General features: G+C 33.8%; 1 protein-coding gene across 1 annotated transcript; it reads left to right on the top strand.

Annotated features, from left to right (window-relative positions):
• Positions 1-2: 2 nt before the first annotated feature.
• Positions 3-19,133, top strand: LOC126816343 (E3 ubiquitin-protein ligase AMFR). The gene is made up of 16 exons (XM_050542775.1): positions 3-74; positions 2,419-2,847; positions 3,237-3,329; positions 3,521-3,685; positions 5,537-5,689; positions 6,111-6,151; positions 7,453-7,585; positions 8,074-8,207; positions 9,149-9,259; positions 11,424-11,611; positions 12,178-12,287; positions 12,453-12,578; positions 14,189-14,266; positions 15,156-15,292; positions 15,728-15,844; positions 16,808-19,133. The coding sequence occupies exons 2-16, from the start codon at positions 2,440-2,442 to the stop codon at positions 16,989-16,991; spliced, it is 2,178 nt and encodes a 725-aa protein (XP_050398732.1). The 5' UTR covers positions 3-74; positions 2,419-2,439; the 3' UTR covers positions 16,992-19,133.
• Positions 19,134-19,237: the final 104 nt, after the last annotated feature.

Below are 19,237 nucleotides of genomic sequence, written 5' to 3'. Positions count from 1 at the left end.
CAACCTTGAACTTTATAATGAAAACTTCCGGTTGTAGCGTTTCACAGAAATGAAATTTTGATGAAATATTTCAGGTAGTTCTAACTAGATAGATTAACCAGTAAATAATTGTAACAACACAGATAGTCTCACGAATCGGTGCCCACACGATTTTCAAAACCAAAAGGCTTTTATCACGACACTCAAAGGGGAAAATTAACTTGAAATGGTGCACTGCCGACGCTGAATGTGAATCAGAATTGGGTGGCGGCTTGAGTTAGTTCGTGGTTATCTCATAATAATACTAGCTAATATCTGTTTGTAGCTGTGATAAGGTCTGTTGAAATAACTCCGACCACAATGACAAATAGATTAGGCCCACAGCATAATTGTCATTCGGAGTTTTCTGTCCTTTTTTTGGCTAGATGTGCTTCAATAATCCCCATTTTTTCTATCATCTATGACTAAAGTCAGTGGGTCCAGGCTGTTTCATAAAATGGCTGTTTCGTACTTAGTTTATTCGTACCTCACTTCGTACCTCAAATTGATTCGCACCGTTTCCTATGTTGTTGAAATCTGTTGAAAGAAATTGAATATGCCGAACCAGAATTAGAATGTGCACGAGATTTGTACCTCAGACTCAAATTGATTAGATCCTTTTCCTACATCCAATTAACGGCTGCGCTAAATTTATAAAAAATGGCTGTCAAACAATAATTAGAGTACACATGTGATTTGTACCTCAAATTGATTTGTACCTTTTCCTATATGTTGTTGAAACAAGTTGAATGAAATTAAAATAAATCTATATGTTGTTGAAAGAAATTGAAATAATAAACGATTACCTGCCTTTTTGTTTTTAAATCTGGTGTTGATTATCGAACCCATTCTGCTCAGTGAGTTGTGATTATTTAATATTGACGACAATTGATTGGTGATTGTTAAAGCATACAATCCGCTTTTTGTTATTAAATCATTGTAGATAATTCTCGTTCGGCAGCCATTTTCATAAAAAAAAATTGTTCTTTGTAATGTTTTAACAGGCTGTGGTATATGATTTAAATGTTTCATATTCATGTAATTATCGATGCATAAAATTCACTTTTTGTTATTAAATCATCGTAGCTAAAGCTTGTTCGGCAGCCATTTTTATAAATTTAGTGCAGCCATTGGATTTGACCAAATCATTTAATTATGTTTCACCTTTATTTCAATTTCTTTCAAACACATTTAGGAAAACAAACTAATCTCTTGCATATTCTAATTATGGCTCGGCAGCCACTTTTATAAATTTAGCGTAGCCGTTGCATTTGATCAAATCGTTTCACCTTTATTTCAATTTCTTTTATTTAACTGATTTCAACAACATAGGAAAAGGTACGAATCAATTTGAGGTACGAAGTGAAGTACGAAATGCCTCATGTGAGGTACAAATGAACTAAGTATGAAACAGCCAGGTTACAAAACAGCTGCCATCCACTAAAGTAAGAGTTAGAATTTTTGTTGTGTGTACATGTATCTTGCCCGGAAAGTGATTATGAAAAATTGAATCTGCCACTAAATTAATATATTCGTAGATCTAAGACTATTTCATGAGATTACATTAAGCAAATTTCATTTGACGGAAATATTGTTAAATGCATGTATTTATTGTCATATCATTTTATATTCCACTCATCACAGACTAAATTACATGTAAGTTAAAGTAGTCGTTTAGACCATGCATTTGCAGTAGGGTATATTAGCCTAGTATATTTGTCCCTAATTGCTACTCATCTTGTTGGGGTTTTTTTGGTGGGGGCAGTGCTATTTACTTTTAACAAAGCCCAATTCTCCGCCAATTCAAGTATAATCGACAGGAAATTTGTCATGCTTGTTCCTTGGACAATTGTTCATTGATTGACCGGCTTTGGTTTTTTGATATATGACATATAATTCCAAGATGGTGACACTAAAGTCATGCTCGATTACTGACTGGTTCATATGTAGTACTATCAAGTATCATACTTATTTCTGCCAATGTTTTTTTGTAAACTGATTTACATTCAATCGTTTCAGTTTTTACTCTAATTTCAAATCAGTTATGTTTGGCAAAATATGCCAGAAGTCTCAATCGAATAGCAATCTCTAGCGTCTGGTTATTCCAGTCTACACCGATAAGTATATGACGTCACCGTTGGACATGACTTGTGGAATATGCCTAGCCCCGTTCTTTGAGTCCCTTGTTACAAATGGTGCTGAAACGTATTATGGTACACGATTTATTTTGTCTTAAATATTGAATATAAGAGACTCATCTTTTCTTGGTAAGATCACAACATCAATGTTGATTTAAATTGACAAAAAACTGGGTTTTCAATGTCGAAGACTTTGGATGATATTGAGTTAGAGACTTAGCTACTTTAAGTTAATATCTAACAAATTCTGCTTGTATTACAGATCTCTGAGTAGTAAACAGATATGCCTGCAATATCATTAGAACGGATTCCATTACCAAGTCTACAGACATATACGTCTATATCAGCAGTACTGTTGGGATGTTGTCTTTTATATGCACACCAGACAGTGATGTCTACAGACACTGTAATCATAACACCTATTGCAGATGACATAAAAATAGGCTCTTTAAAATCAGTTGAAGCAATTAACAGCACACCTGAAAAATTAGAAGTTCCAGTAAAAAGTACAAACCCATATGATATACATGTACTAACTGGTCAAAAGGATGATACAACAGAGATTAAGGTTATTGAGTCTACAGAGGATACTATAGAAACATTTGATGAAAATGTAAACATCACTCTACCTTATGATAGTTATGCATGGAATATGATTTTTATCCTGACTACAGAAGTATGGTGTGTTTGGGTAAGTTACATCCAGATTTTTATGGAATCACTGTTATTACATCTGTTATTACTGTTATTAAAGCAAATCTTCATTTTAACTTGTATAAAGGATCATATTTTATTGTAAATATTGGAGCAATACGAAACTCCAGCATCAAAGAGACATACACTTGTTGTTTTCTACTTTAAATGATCTGCAGGGGACTATTAAAATGGGTTCATCCGTCTGCGATTAATTAATATGTGTCATTTATTTATTTTGGGATTTCGCGGGGGACATCAGCCTCACTGTTGGTTTGTTATATTTACATTTTGGTTCATTTTGTTAGGAGGAAACTGTCATGGCTTTTTTAAACTAGCCTCGATAATTCTAAATAATGCTACATTTTGTTCTTCCATATATTTCAGACATTAGTAAACACAACATATTGTGCATTAATTTTACTAGCAAAATCTATTCAGAAGATTGTGTTTGGCGAGCTTCGTGTCAGTGAGCAACAGGTAATTAACCTAATTTAATTTATATGGCATTTTATAGTACAGAGTAGTGTGGATCACATATAACACCATGTAGTTTAGGTGATCTAAAGTAGGATGGATCACTGATACCACCATGTAGTTTAGGTGTTCTAAAACATATTCAACTATTTGAACATGGCTGTACTATTTTACTGTTATATTATATTTTCCAGCATCTTAAAGATAAGTTTTGGAACTTTGTATTCTACAAATTTATCTTTGTATTTGGTGTAATGAATGTACAAACAATGGAAGAAGTTGTATTATGGGTGGCCTGGTTTTCTTCTCTCGGTTTCTTTCACCTTATGACACAGCTATCAAAAGATAGATTTGAATATGTAAGTATCCCGCTGCATTGGAATGTAAAAAATATTTCAGGATAGCGGAATGGTATCATGATTGTAAATTACAGTTGTTAATATTAGACTGGGAGCCCAGAGAGTCGAACCCAGACAAACGAGGTATCAATATCTGACCATATAGCCATCTACATATATACTAACCTGGGATGTACAGAAATGGGCATCTGCTGGGGTCCAGTTCCTAGTATGACCCCCCAAATTGGTTATAATCATACATTCAAGGTACCAGTCGAAACCAATTTTAAATGTAAGAGTACATCTCACTGAGTACGAAATTGCCCATAACAGACAATTTTGGCCCTGGGATGGCCCAAACTGACACCCTAAATATGAACTCAGTGAGGTGTACACTTTCATTTAGAATTAGTTTCAATGGCTACCTCGCATGAATGAATATAACCATTTTTTATGCCCCGGGGTCCATAATTAAGGTGTCAGTTTGGGCCGTCCCGGGGCCACAATCGTCTGTTATGTGCAATTCCGTACTCAGTGACATGTACTCTTTCATTTAGAATTGATTTTGATAGGTACCTGGAATGCATGAGTATAACCTATTTTTGGCCCCCCTCATTTTTGGGGTTTCAGTTTGGGCCATTCTAGGGGCCTAATCATCTGTTATGGACAATTCATACTCAGCGAGATATACTCTTTCATTTAAAATAAGTTTCAACTGGTACCTCGAATGTATGAATATAACCTTTTTTTTAAGCCCCCTGGGGTCCATATTTAGGGTGTCGGTTTGGGCCATCCCAGGGCCAAAATTGTCTGTTGTTATGGGCAATTTTATACTCAATGAGATGTACCCTTTCATTTAAAATTGGTTTTGACCGGTTAATCGAATGTATGAGTAAAACCCATTTTGTGGGTCATTTTAGGGGTCACCAGGGCCACACCCAGGGACTGGACCCTAGCAGAAGCTCACTTATGTGCATCCCAGGTTAGTATGTAGATGCCTATAGTGTCTAGGTTCGACACTCTGGGTTCCTGGTCTATATTGTTAACTCTTTGCATTTCCTTGTGCTGTTTATGATCCAGTCAAAATTTTGTTGGACGATTGTTTTTCATACCAGAATCATGTGCCTATTCTTTAATGCACATCTTATATTGCTGTCAGCCCAATCTCTCCATCCACTCGTCTGTCGTTCAGATTGCTTGTTAGCACAATAGAGGTTACAATAATCCAAATATCAATTTGAAATTTATATGGATTTTCTGTCTTATTGAAATGAAGCTTTTTGATTTTCAACTTTTTCAGTTATGCTCTATTACATCTTGTTAGAATTTTATAAGCTGCAAGTTTTAACATCCCTGGAATTTATACTACTGGTCTTTTCTTTGGATTGGAAGAACCCTATTGATTTTCAGTGTTAGTCTCCTTTGCTACGAAATCTTGTTAGCCCCTTAGTAGAGGCTTCAAAGTTGTTTATCTTTTTACCGCTCGAACGACTTAGCTGCTGGTGGGCCTACATTTTGTGCATGGAAACCTATGTATAGATTTGATGCTTATTGCTCACGCTGATGCGTACATGCTTGAGTACCTGCTGTATGTGAATGTATATGTACTTTAATCTAAGGTTATACTTGTTTGGAGATATTGGACCATGACCTTGGTTTATGCATTATTTGGGAAACTTTGATTTGGGAAAATTTGTTCCCTTTTGATATACTTTAGTGAATATACTTATGTATCTGAACCCTTTCTGTGTTGATTGTATGTAGCATATATTTGTATTACTGTCAATCACAGGACTCTATCCAAATACCCCTACTATATGACATAGATTTATATAAAACAATATGTTTATTTTTGATTTATTTATTTTTCAGCTATCGTTCTCTCCAACAACCCCACGATCAGCTCATATAAAACTGTTGGTTTTATTATTTATTGTCTTATTATCATGTGGCGGTTTGATGGCTGTTTGTATTTATACTGGTTTCTATGCTGGATTGACTATCTTTTCCTTCATGGCTGCAGAGGTAAATACAAGTCTTATGTCTCTATCAATATTATGCTTAATGAATGGCAATCATTTTGGAACACGTCTACTGAGAGATATTTACATTAAATTAAAGTGTTCATTTTAATGTAGAATTTATGATAAGTACATCCAAAAATAGTTACTCAAACAATTTATTTCTAGTTAAAATGAATTAGAAAACCCCCCCGAAAAATCCATTGAAAATTGTGCTGCAATCAAAAGTATAAAGAAAATAATTTTGTCTTGTCTGATGCTTTAATGTAGGTTGTAAAATAACAACTAATTTCTTTTAATAAATTGATTTCTAAGAGACCACAATTATACTGTCAGAATATGAATTTCTATGTACCGGTATTTAATTATCTATTATAGAGTTATAATAAATATTTTATAATAAGATATTTTTATGTTTATTACAGTGTATATTATTGGGTATCCGAACATTACATGTATTGGTCAGGTAATATACATTATTATTTATATTGTATTACGTCATTATTGTAAATTGTTATTACAGACACTAAGTCATTATTAATGGACTATCATATGATATCAAAATAATATGAATTCTATGGTTAGGAAATAAATTATGGTATGCCAAAAAACTAATATTTTCCGATTTGGAGCCTTTTGAGATGCCATTTTCTTGAAAACTACGCCTATTTTTTCTTCTTGAACTTGTGTTATTCAAAGTCCTATTGGTGGTCTGGGGTGTGCATCAAAATATAAAATCCTCTAAATGTAATAAGTTGTCCAAAAAGGGCCTCAATCTTTCAAAAAAGTGAAAAAGCATTAGATTATTGAAAATGATCTTCTATTTTTCTTTATTTTTTTTCAAAATTGCTCCAAGGATGTTTCGGTAACTTCTGGTACAGGAAATTAAGAGCCAAAGCCACGTGTTAAAACTATCCTGACAATGATCTGTAAAATGGAAGTAGTCGAAAAAATATCTGATATTTTGAAAAAAATGCAAAAAGAATATGTTTTTCGTGAAAAATGCCATTTCTCCATCGGATATTACCGGATCAAAACTATCCTGACAATGATTAGTAAGCCAGAGGTAGCCGAAAAAATATATTCAATAGTTTGAAAAAAATGATGTTTTTTTGCGGAAAACGCGATTGCTCCATCGGATATTACCGGATCAGAAACGGCTAAAGTATCGTTAGATAGCCCGGTGAATAGGACTTTTTACTAGACTGTCCCTGGCTTAAATTATGACATTGGCTAAGGAAAACCTTCAGGACTTTTCAAGCCTTCAATTCTCTAGATGGTGTCGGCCCTCATGCATGTAAAAGAGCCCTTGACAGATTGAAATAGAAGGCAGAAATGTCTCTTGAACAAAATTCTCTTATGCACATTGCAGATGTAAAATAATGACCCCATTCCAGTCTATAAATGAGACAAATATAAGCATATAGCTTATAGAAGTAATAAATATGAACAATGAAATATTCATTGTTGTACTCTCCATTGATTTTGAATTAATTTCGCCATGACTGCTTTAACATAAATCTGACACATTATTTATATACTGTTATCTTGAAATGAATATTATGTTAGCAATAGCATTCTTTGTCAAAATATAATTGAGATACTATGATTCCTTTTAGAACTACAACTACCCAATATTAGTAAAATTTGGCAAAGGGAACTTACTGTAGAGAAGTTTCTTCAGAGAAATTTTGAATCAAATGATACAATTGACCTTTTAACTGTCAATACTGAATTACATAACGAAATATATGTTTGATATTGCAGGTATTTTATACATTTGTATGATATGAATGTAGAAGGTGTTTGGGAGAATCGTTCTACCTATGTATATTTTACAGAACTAGTATTTGAACTAGCTGCTCTGTCTATTGACTTTACACATCATCTCCATATGTTGGTAAGAAAGTCATTCTAACTTTCTAGTGCTTTTCTAAGATCACATTTCTCTTGGGAATGAGTTTTTAAGAGTTATCTTTCCGTTCACATTTCGACTGATAAAGGTTTACAATGGGATTTATTAAAACTTTGTGGGATTGTTGATATGGACATCCAGGAGGATAGTCCGAATATTTCAATCGTATATTTTTGATTTATTGCCCTTCTGACTTTGAAACACATAGATTTGATGACAATGATTTTAGATTTAGCACATACAATTAAGCTGGTGGGCACATATTGGGCCTGAAAAGCTCCTGTTTATGTTCTACTTTCTTTTTGTTATGTTCAGTCGCATAATGTTAACAAAAAATTAGCATTGGCATCTTGTTTGGTTGTATCCACTCAAATCACATTGTTAAACACAGCTATAATATACTTTAATGCATGAAATCTGCAAACTAGTTGCACTATTAGATAATATTGTGGTTTGTTTTTTATTGTTTTCAGCTTTGGGGTAATATATTTCTCAGCATGGCAAGCCTTGTCATTTGTATGCAGCTCAGATATTTATTCTATGAATTCCAAAGAAGAATTAAACGTCATAAAAATTATCTTCGTGTTGTTAAAAATATGGATGCTAAGTAAGTTAAATTTGTTTGTTTTTTTATATGCCCTCGTCCATTCACATTTGTATTTGTTTGTGGACACTCTACAGGTCTTAAATTTTATCCTATCTAGAATATCAGAGGGACATTTAGACAATGAGGGGGGACTACCTGATAGCTGCAGTGTGAATAAACAAGCATGAAATTATTATGTATTTATTTTTCACAGCATCTTCATCATTGGTCTATTTTTATTTCAAACACAGTTTGACTTTAGCCAACTTTAAAGAGATATCAAAATGATTCATTTTAATGTTTCCTTCAAAATTTCCATTTTAAATACCTGTACCATTGCGATCAAGTTTCCTCAATTTCAGGGGATTGGATGGCAGATTGGTTAGCGCTTGCACGTTTTATCATAAGGTCTGTCATTGATTCAACTGGTGTAGGGGCGCCTGTCCAACCTCATAGGTTTTCTCTGGGTCCTCCGGTTTACTCCCACTGCTAAAGACCCCCACGCGCAAGCGAATTATTGAAATAAAATTGACCCATATGTTAGTCCCGAAATGATCTAGTTTGTGTCGAGTGGACATTAAGCCCTCTCTCTCTCTCTCTCTCTCTCTCTCCTCAATTTCAATCCTGATATGACACAAACAGAGAATTAAGAAATACCTAGTGACAACCTCTTACATAGTTATTATTAGAGCTCCTGATTTATTGAACTTATCCTGGCATTTTTAATGACAATTGTCAGGATGTAAGGTAGAAAAATGTGTTCTTAAGCAAAATATTATACCACTGTTTAAACTATGTTACATCTGTAACATTGTGAAACAATTTCCCTGCTGTCATCTAACTGTCATTATACCAAAGTTGAATTTTTAACAGGATACTACATGATGTATTACAACATTTGACAAAATAGCACAAATAAAACAAAGGTGTTGAGTGTTTAAAACATGTTTTTATTTCTATAGGTTTCCTATGGCAACAACAGAAGAACTGGAGAAAAATGCTGATAATTGTGCTATATGCTGGGAAAAAATGGATGTTGCTAGAAAATTACCATGTGGACATCTTTTCCACAAGTAAGTTAATCATACGGTTGTTGTATTTGATACATGGGGTTGGATGGCCGAATGGTTAGCACGTGAGCGCTGTGTTGTAAGGTCAAAGCAAAGTTTAGGCATGGGCCTGGGGGTCCAAGGGCCCCGCTGTTCATGACAAAAAGAGAAAAAATTCAAATTCCAGATGAAAGTTTCACGGTAATCGATCTAGCAGCGCGAGGGCGGAGACTGAACTGTCCCTCAACTGTCTCTGTGAATTTCCTCTCGGTGATCGTTCTAGACTTCTAGCGATGCGATGGGTCGAGACTGGGTAAGTCTGCAATCCCTCAACCACTGTGATTGGTCGAAACATGTGACGTAATTATTCTTGTATTACAGACCGTTTAATTGTTTGTTACGCATGCGTGCCATTCAAAAGGATAGGAAATAATCTTTAAGTCGGGTTAGGGTCCCCACAATTCTAGTCGGGCCCAGGGTCCCGCTCCGGTTAAGCTGGGCTGTGTATAAGATCTGTCATTAAGTCAACTGACGTGGTTTCGATTCCCCAGTTGTACCTGACAAGGAATAGGGGTGTTTGTCCTCCGGTTTCCTCCCACTTCTAAAGACCCCTACTTGCCAGAGAATTATTAAAATAAAATTGAACCATATGTTAGTTCTGAAGTGACCTAGTTTGTGTCTAGTGAATGTTTAACCTTATTTCTCTCTCTGTATTTAATACATTGTTAGTATTATAGCTGTTGTGATTTCTAGAGCAGAAATGGTTGTGGTTCTTCTTGAGCAGTGTTTTCGATGGCATCTGAGGTTGGTCGACATATGCACGAAAGTTGATCGTTGTACACAAAAGTCCAATTAAATCGTCATTTTTGGTCATTTCACCCATGGGCCCCCAGTTTCGTTGTTCTTAGCCGGGATAAAAGGGGATTTCATGTTCTTATGTTCTAGCGGACCAATAGTGAAGCTTTTAACAAAATAATTAATGTTGTTAGGGTGAATCACCATAAATAAATATCTCCAAATATCTTGACAATTACACCACAATATTTATATATATACCAAGCCTTAAATCAGTTTTGCACATTTATAGTCACTAAATAAATGGTCATGTTGTACTAAATAAGCTATGACCATTTAACCATCCATAAATGATACACTGAAAGATGGTAACGAGTGTCGGCCATAACATCAGGGCACTTGTGAGTAAAAAATAGGTTTCATGCCTGTGTTTTTAACCATTCTATGTCTGATTGACAGGCTGAGAAAATCAAGACTACTTTTTTACGAAACATAACTGAAAGCTGGAACAAGAAATTGAATTTAGAAATATGCATGTTGTTAGGCAATTCAACAATTGTTTTAAGAACCTTGTTAAAGTAAAATGAAACTAGTGCTAGTATCATGTTCTTGCCTAACGCAAGTATTTCAGAGATATTATCTGTACTAAATCAAAAGTTGCCGCTCCTAACGGTATAGTTAATGATAAAGCAATTTAAAAAATAAAACAAACGTAATTTCTAAAGCTAGTGTAATAACTAAAAAGCTAAATATTACTGCTATTCAGAATCGTCAACAATAGATTTTTTACGACTGTAATAGTTGATAGATGTGTAGAGTATTGCATGTGTGATAGCTATTTATAGTCTCATAGACTCTAGCGCTGAGTATTATTATACTGCTTGGTTAGCCAGAAATTACTTCGGGCAAGCCACTGAAGCATGCACATTCACCGTGTCGAGTCCAACTTTCTGTAGAGAAAATTGTCACTCTAATGTTGTACACGGAAGTCAAATTAACTCATCTCTCAGGGAGGTAAAGTGTGTGTTTTTTTAAGTGAGGAAGGAAGGGTCGGCGGTTTTCTTAAGCAGTGTTTTTGGAGACATCTGAAGTTTGTTGACTTATGCACGAAAGTTGAATGTTGTACACAAAAGTCGAAATAAACTGAAAATTTTGACGTTTAGTTGCCCCCCCCCACTCTCCTTGGGAAGGGGACACGCAACTTAAGAATGAAGGTTCAGAGTATCAGGCACCACTGTCCATTCATCTAGCAAAGTAGAAAAATATTGTATGCGATTTTTCGAAACAATCTGAACCTAGCTCCCTTACTCTTGTCTCATTTTGTCTCATGTTGTCTCATCTCATAATAGTCTCATGTTGAGTAATAACTATTAATATTTTATATTGTTTTCAGTGCTTGTTTAAGATCATCATTAGAACAGGACACAGCATGTCCGACATGTCGCATGTCATTAGGTGATGATCAGCCTGTAGATAGAGAAGGGGCAATACCAATGGCAGCAGCTAATGTACCCAATGATATTCCTGTTGCCAATCCAGCTGTCAATCAACCACTTGTAAATCATTTCTTCCATTTTGATGGTAAGATACTATTTTTTAGTGTTATAAAAGTGAAATTGTGTTGGAAGCCTCAAGCACCGTGTTTCGGTTTCAAAATGTTATCAGTCCGACATATTCTACACATCTTAGCTCGAGTCATTCTTTTTCATTGATGATCATAGTGTAAAATTCTACATTATTTACTTGATTGTAATAATAAGTTGACAACGTCAACTTCTACTGCACCGTTTTGAGTGTATAGTTCTAAAATATGTGATGCAGGTAGATGTATAAGATTGTTATTGCTTTGATCACTTAATTACTTTATTGAGATTAGTAATTGATAAATGTACTTTATACCCTCAGTTTGATTCACCATATCTTGATGTCCGATTCAGCATATTTGGTGCCAGACTTTTGCCAATCTAGATGGGACTGTCCGGCATATGCTGACATAACAGAATCACTGCTCAAGAGTAATATGAAAAATAAACTAAATCATTTGATAACACAGAAAACATATGTTTTAATATGCTTATTCAATGTGCAATGCTAGGACTGAAAAAAATATAAATTTTTTTAAAAGAATTGTAATTTCTGTTTTGCAGGATCCAGATATGTAAGCTGGTTACCAAGTTTTTCTGTAGAAGTGACTCATACTAGCTTGTTACCCGGGCAACAACAACAACGTATCCAGACATCACAGTTAGATAACATGGTAAACTTTTTAATAATATTAAATGATCATTACTAAAATCATTATTTTATCTTAGAGACATACTTTTGTGCAGTTCTTTTTGTAGTAATTCTGTGTTTAAGATTGAATATTTGTTTTGGTTATTATACCCCTAGTTAAGATATGTTTACGTCTTTCCTATTACAGGCTCGTCAAGTTCAGAATGTTTTTCCAAGCATGCCATTACCTACTATTATGGATGATTTACGTGTTACTAGATCAGTGGATTTAACAATAGATAATATTTTAGAAGGAAGGTTAATTGTGCCACCAGTATGTATATACTAGCTATATCTGTTGGATTTATTTTAGTTCTTGTTTGATATGAAGCTTAAAAATGTATAAAACCCATTGCATAAAATATAAAGATTGACCGCCACCTAGAGAGTTTAAAGTTTTATTAAATAATACTGTGGGTTTTTATACGCCCACATTTTTATGTGGACACAGATTTTCGTCGCCCCTGTCCGTCCGTCCACAATTTGTATATAGGTATAGGTTTATACCCCAAAGATCACGGTTATGATAGGTGAGTTCAAAATTCGTGAAAATTGGGCCAAAACTGCCGGATAAAATGGCCTCCGCCCCTAGGCAAATAGTGTAAAAAATATGGTATATTGAGGTTGTGGACCCTCTAGAGGTTACAAATTTGATCCGATTTTGATGAAACTTGAAATAAATGTTTATAACCGAAAGATCTTGTTGCCTATCAATATTCGCGCATATCAGCTCGTGACTTCCTGAATTATGCCCCTTGATTTTACGAAAAATTGTGTTTTTAGCTTGTGGTCACCGTTGCACCCTAATGATGGTTCCGTTTAAACTATGTGAAAATGGACCAAAACTGTCAGACAAGTTGGCTGCCCCTCGTGGGCAAATAATGCAAATATATGTTATATCAAGGTTGTGGACCATTTAGATGACACAATTTTGATCTGGTTTTGATGTAACTTTAAATTTATGTTTATATCACAAAGATCTTTGTTCCTTTCGATAATCGCGCATATCTGAACGTAACTTCTTGGATTATGGCGCTTGTTTTTTCGAAAAATCTCATTTTTATCTTGTGGACCCACTAAAAGTCACAATTTGTATTTAACTTTAAAAACGGTTAAATATATCACTGTTGTTACACATCAACGAAGGTTGAGTTTGAATTACGCAAAAAAAATTGACCCAAACTGCCGGACAAAATGGCTGCTCCTTGTACGCAAATAGTGTAAAATACCAAGGTTGTGGACACTCTAGCAGTCACAATTTTTATCTTATTTTGATGAAACTTGAAATTTATGATTATAATCCAAAGATCTTGGTTCTTTTCGATATTTACGCATATCGAACTGTAACTTCCTGGATTATGTTATGGTCCCTGATTGTTAAAAAAAACACGTTTTAGCTTGTTAGAAGAGATCACAATTTTTATCTGATTTTATAAAAAACGTTTAATGTATCCCCATTACACCCTATTGACGATTGAGGTCACATTTTGTGAAAAACGGACTAAAACTGCCTGACAAAATGGTCGCTCCTTGTATGCAAATAGTTTTAAAGTATGTAATATCTAGGTTGTGGCCCCTTTAGAAGTTACAATTTTTATCCGATTTTGATGAAACTTAAAATATATCTTAATATCCCAAATATCTCAGTCCCTTTGATATTTGCGCATTTCAGACCATAACTTCCTGGATTATGACCCCTGATTGTACGAAAAATGGCTTCTTTTTATTTTTAGCTTGTTCTCTATCCATCTCTTGCAATATGTGGACATATCTTGCCTTGCAACAGCTGGTTCATGTTTAAGTTTAAGGTAATCCAGATGAAGAGACTGGGTTAGCTAATTGTTTAATTTGTTGCCCTTGACCTATTTTTCAATTTCTATTCAGACCACCTCATTAGCATCAAGAACAGAAAATACAGATTCTGCAGTAGAAATTATAGATTCTTTACCTACCATGTCTGAGGTAAATTAATGAAACCACTTCCACTTGTTGATATTTGTTTGTTATAATCATTTGTTTAAACAGTTTTAATGCTTAATGGAAATGACTATAATTAATTATATAGCTGCTTGTGATTCTGTCAATGGAAGTAGAATATTGTAGTTCTAGTCTTCTGATTTTAGGGAAACTCGCTGGTAGAAACATTGTAGTTTATTGTATACATTTTTCTATCTGATTTTACTGAAGCTTGTGTGGCTTATTAAGGAATGATATCTGTTTTCCGTTTTAATTCCCACGACAAGGGGAAACCGCACTGGAAAATACTGGCGAAATTTCTCGACCAACATCGGGAGCGAAATTTAGACCTCCGGGCTAACGAGCCGGCATTTTAGTCACTGAGCCACTGTATGGCTTTATATGCTTGAGAATATCAAATTAGTTGGAATTTGAACACAATTATTTTTTGATTATTGACTGTGACTTTATAAGCAAAATACTTTAAGAATAGCACAAGAACATATTAATGTCAACATTCAAACAATGTTGATGAAACTTAGTAATTTGCTGTATATATAAAGTTAGATAAAATATAATTCATTAGCTCCTGAATTAAATGAAATTTGGTATATGACTTTCTCTGTAAAAAAATTAATACTCTAAATGTGGCCTAATTCAAATTGCCATACAAAAATCTGTAAATGAACATAAATTATGTTTAAGCAAAGTGATATGGACACAGGACCATGTGAATATGAACATGAATTTATTTGTAAAAATATTGCCTTCATCCCATTATTAAAATTGACCAGTTGTAAAAATTTGGATGTGATGACCCTTATCTTTGCTTAATAAAATACATTTAACTCAGTATAGTGTAACACTATATGAACATTAATGTTATATATTACAGGAAAATATTATGACTAATAGCGATATGTCACAAAGCTTGTATACTACATCACATAGAGAAGACTTAGACATACTACCATCAGTAGAGAATACCGAGGAACTTATAGATGAGTCTATGCCTTCTACTTCAACATCATTGTAAGTTTTATATATAAACAGGGCTCATGCTGCCGGTCGCCAATGTCTCAATTTGCGATAAAAATATAAAAGTGGCGATTGATGTTGGTGATAACATTTTGGGGTATTGGCAATTCTTTGTGGGAACTGGCGGAAAAAAAACTTAAAATTGTTATATCCTATATTAACCGTTAAATCGAGTGTCAATCACAATCACAATCACATGGCGGCATACTCAGGAAGGGTTAAATTAGCTCAGAAAGGGTTAAATTGATTAAAAACTACGATAAAATTTAACAGATTGAAATGTTAACTACATGTACATGTATATGTTTTCTGAATATTGATAGCTTCATTATGTGTTCTGACTTCTGGCATGGAATAATGTAAGATTTTTTTCTGTGGTGTACAAAATAGAACCAGTTGATGTAATATTATTATTCATCATCTTTTAAGGAGTGAAGAATTTTCTCCTGGTCTTCATGTATCAGGTGGTCGATTTTCAAAATCATCTGAAGAAAGGATGGACATGTTAGCTCAGAGAAAAAATACGATGATGACACAAGCACGACGGTAAGATATACTTTTAAAAGAAGATGTGACGTGGTCACACAAAAAATTGTATGGTAAATATTTGGGAGGACTTTGAATTTTAGTTAATTTGGAGGCATCCGTTATTCAGGATATATGTACAGTAGGCTGATCTTTGCTACATTAGGTCAGTGACATTGATAGCATAGAAACAATCCTCATTTGATCAGTGATCTATATTTATCATTTCATCAGTAATCAATTCTACTTTAGACCATCCTAATACCATGGTATGATTGGTAATCTATACCACTTTAGACCATAAAAAATCCTTGATATGATGATCAGTAATCAGTACTAATTTAGACCACTCCAATCCCCATGTATGATCAGTGTTCTGTGCTACTTAGTACCACTCCAATATATAATAATTGATCTATGTTACTTAACACCACACAATACTGTTGTACTATCAGTGATACATGTATATGCCACTTTAAGCCACATAATCCCCTTTGTATGATCAATGGTATATGCTACTTATAGACTACCCCAATCCCCTTGTATGATAAATAATCTATGCTGGTTTAGACCACACAATCCTGTTGTATGATCAATGATATATGCCACTTTAAGCCACCTAATCCCCTTATATAATAATCAATGATCTATGCCACTTTAGATCACCCCAATTTTCTTGTATGATCAATGAGCTATGCTACTCTTGACCACACCAATCCCCTTGTATGATCAAGGAGCTATGCTACTCTTGACCACCCCAAACGATTTGTTTGATAATGCTCTACTTTTTATGAAAGCATGACTTTTTGAGCTCACCAATATTAGCTCATACACAGAAAAATTATTAATACATTATTGACCTAAGACTACTTGGACTTCTGTTATTTGTTTCTATGACTGCTATCATTATCTATTTCACCCACTTTTATCATGTTTATGACAGTTGATGTGATGTATACAAAAGTGTATTTGGTTGTATTTTAGGCGATTTTTGTCAAGAACTAATCCAGATGATATTGATTCCAGTGATACTACCGAATATAGTTGTGAAGATATAACAACAAATTTATCCGAATCAACTAACGAAAATGCTCAAAGCAGAAGAAGTTTGATTTTAGAAGCCACAGAAAGACGATTAAATCCTACACAATCTGAATTATCAAGCTGATAACACCTCATATCATGTTCTTTTATTGTACAGAATTTATCATAATAATTATCTGTGATTACTTGTATATTTCTAAAAACACAAACTATTCATCCTATATTTAAACTATTAGATATGATTTCTAGTGTTTATATACCACAGTTGTATATTTTAACTATAACACATATTTACACATAAATTCTAGTGTTTATATACCACAGTTATCAAAAAATAAAACAAAGAAATGATTTGAAAGTGTTAAGATAATAACCACTTATGAATTAATTGTTTTATAACAATCTTAAATCACCATGATAGGTGCTTTACTTTTTTTGTTTGTGTTGAGGAACTTTTTCAGACGTAAGAGTTACATGTTTGAAATTTTCAAGAATTGGTTTATCATGTAATATATGTACTATATATGTATGCAGAATCTTTAATATATTAATTTATTTGAGCCGTTTAGATGTGATAATAATTGCCAATTTTGATTGGAAAATGAGGAAAAATTAAATTTCATTTGGGAATGGCATTGTAAATACTGATGATTATTATGTGGTCCCTTATGAGAAAGTAAACCCATGGTTTTTAGACCATTACTTTATTCCAATGACCTGTCGACGTAAATACATTTTCAACTTCTTCATTAGGGTCGAGGGCCATGAAACTTATTTTTACTTAATTGAAGTCTTACTGATATTTTTAGTCGCTTATTGACTCAACCAGTTCCCAATGCATTCTTACAATGTATAAATTTCTGTTTGATCTTTCACACAGGATAGACAAGTCAAATTATTTTGTAAAGAACAATATTCATGTAGCCAAAGTGAAAATGAAAAATGAAATGAAATGGGGATTAACGTCCTACTGTTCTGCACCTATACGGGCATACGCCATGCCGTGTGCTATGAGGGAAATTTCGCCTGGACAGTGGCACTATGGCCTACTCTTATATCAAATTCCAACTGTCAAGGGATCTTTTACATGCTCGACAATATATACACGGGACCTCGGTTTTTCGTCACATCCAAATGTCTAGACAACTGTCCTTGTCAGGACACCCCCCGTCCTGCATCACTGTCAAGGGGAACCAAAGTCAATATAATCTGGACTGGATGGATTCTAACTAGACTGGTAAGGGATATGTATGGTCTAGCAACTCTCAAAATGCTTAGCATGTCATTTATTCATATTTAACTCAGATAGTGGATATACAGATGCATTTATTGGGGTAATCTTCCGTACCCATTAGACTAAGGAAAAATATGATGCTGTCATTTTTCACTTTTTATGAATTTATTATGTATTTAAAGTAGTATAATGTCATAATTTGTAGATATTGGTAATGATTACTTTGCTATCGTAAATATTTTGAAGATTTAAACGCATTTATATATCCAAGACAATGTATTATGAACCTTATAAGGTGTGGGACTCTTGTTTTTCATCAGATCAACTGTATATATTGTAATACCGTTATTTTAATGCCTTTATGTTATTGAAGTCTATGAAATTATATCTATTTTTTCTTTATCCTGTTGCATCTATATTTTCAGGTTAAAACATTATATACAATTCAGCTGAAAAGAGTAAATTGATTAATTTTCAATTCATATCTAACAAGTCCCAGAAAAAGATTCTGTTTCATTAGTATCGCCTGTATCAGGCTGTTTTGATGTTGTCTATAAGTTACAGTATTGATGTGACAAGTTGTATTAATTCTTTTGATTTTCATTCCAACAAGCATTAACATATATGTTATGGTATTTTGATTACTTACAGTTTAGAATTGAAAGTGTTGACATTCACTATGTTTCATTGTTCTCTGAATTTGAGTAGAACAGTTCAAATATTATCTATATGTAGAAAGTCCATGTGAAATACAATTGAAGTTATATTGATATTCAACATTTGGTTAGTATCTTTCTGGTGAAATCAAATACTGGATTTCTCGATATATACAAGGCACAATTTTATACATGTTACTGGTAATTCAAAATACCAGCTTTTAAGAGCTCAAATACTTTAATATTTTATTGAATTGAGTTCACCCAAACAGGAATAAAGTGTCTGTAAGTGTTAAGAGAATATGCATGTATAAATATATTTTGAATTATTTATTGTATGTGTAAATAATTGACATAATATAAACATTCTATCTTATATGTATTGTAGATACGCTTACATTCAACTGTGGTCATATATGGTCATCAGTCCGTCATCCACAGTTTTCAGGCTTAGACCTTTTCAGCCAGCCCATAAGAAGA

The sequence above is a fragment of the Patella vulgata genome, chromosome 3 (assembly GCF_932274485.2).
Source record: "Patella vulgata chromosome 3, xgPatVulg1.2, whole genome shotgun sequence".
Lineage (NCBI taxonomy): Eukaryota > Metazoa > Mollusca > Gastropoda > Patellidae > Patella > Patella vulgata.
The sequence above is the reverse complement of the archived record's forward strand: the minus strand, read 5'-3'. Positions and strand labels throughout refer to the sequence as shown.

Bases quoted from the DNA above. Each gene is read 5' to 3' on its own strand.
- LOC126816343 (XM_050542775.1), top strand. From the start codon at position 2,440: ATGCCTGCAATATCATTAGAACGGATTCCATTACCAAGTCTACAGACA. The intron at 9,260-11,423 runs GTAAGTTAATCA...TATTGTTTTCAG, and splicing joins TGTGGACATCTTTTCCACAA to TGCTTGTTTAAGATCATCAT. The intron at 12,288-12,452 runs GTAAACTTTTTA...TTCCTATTACAG, and splicing joins CATCACAGTTAGATAACATG to GCTCGTCAAGTTCAGAATGT.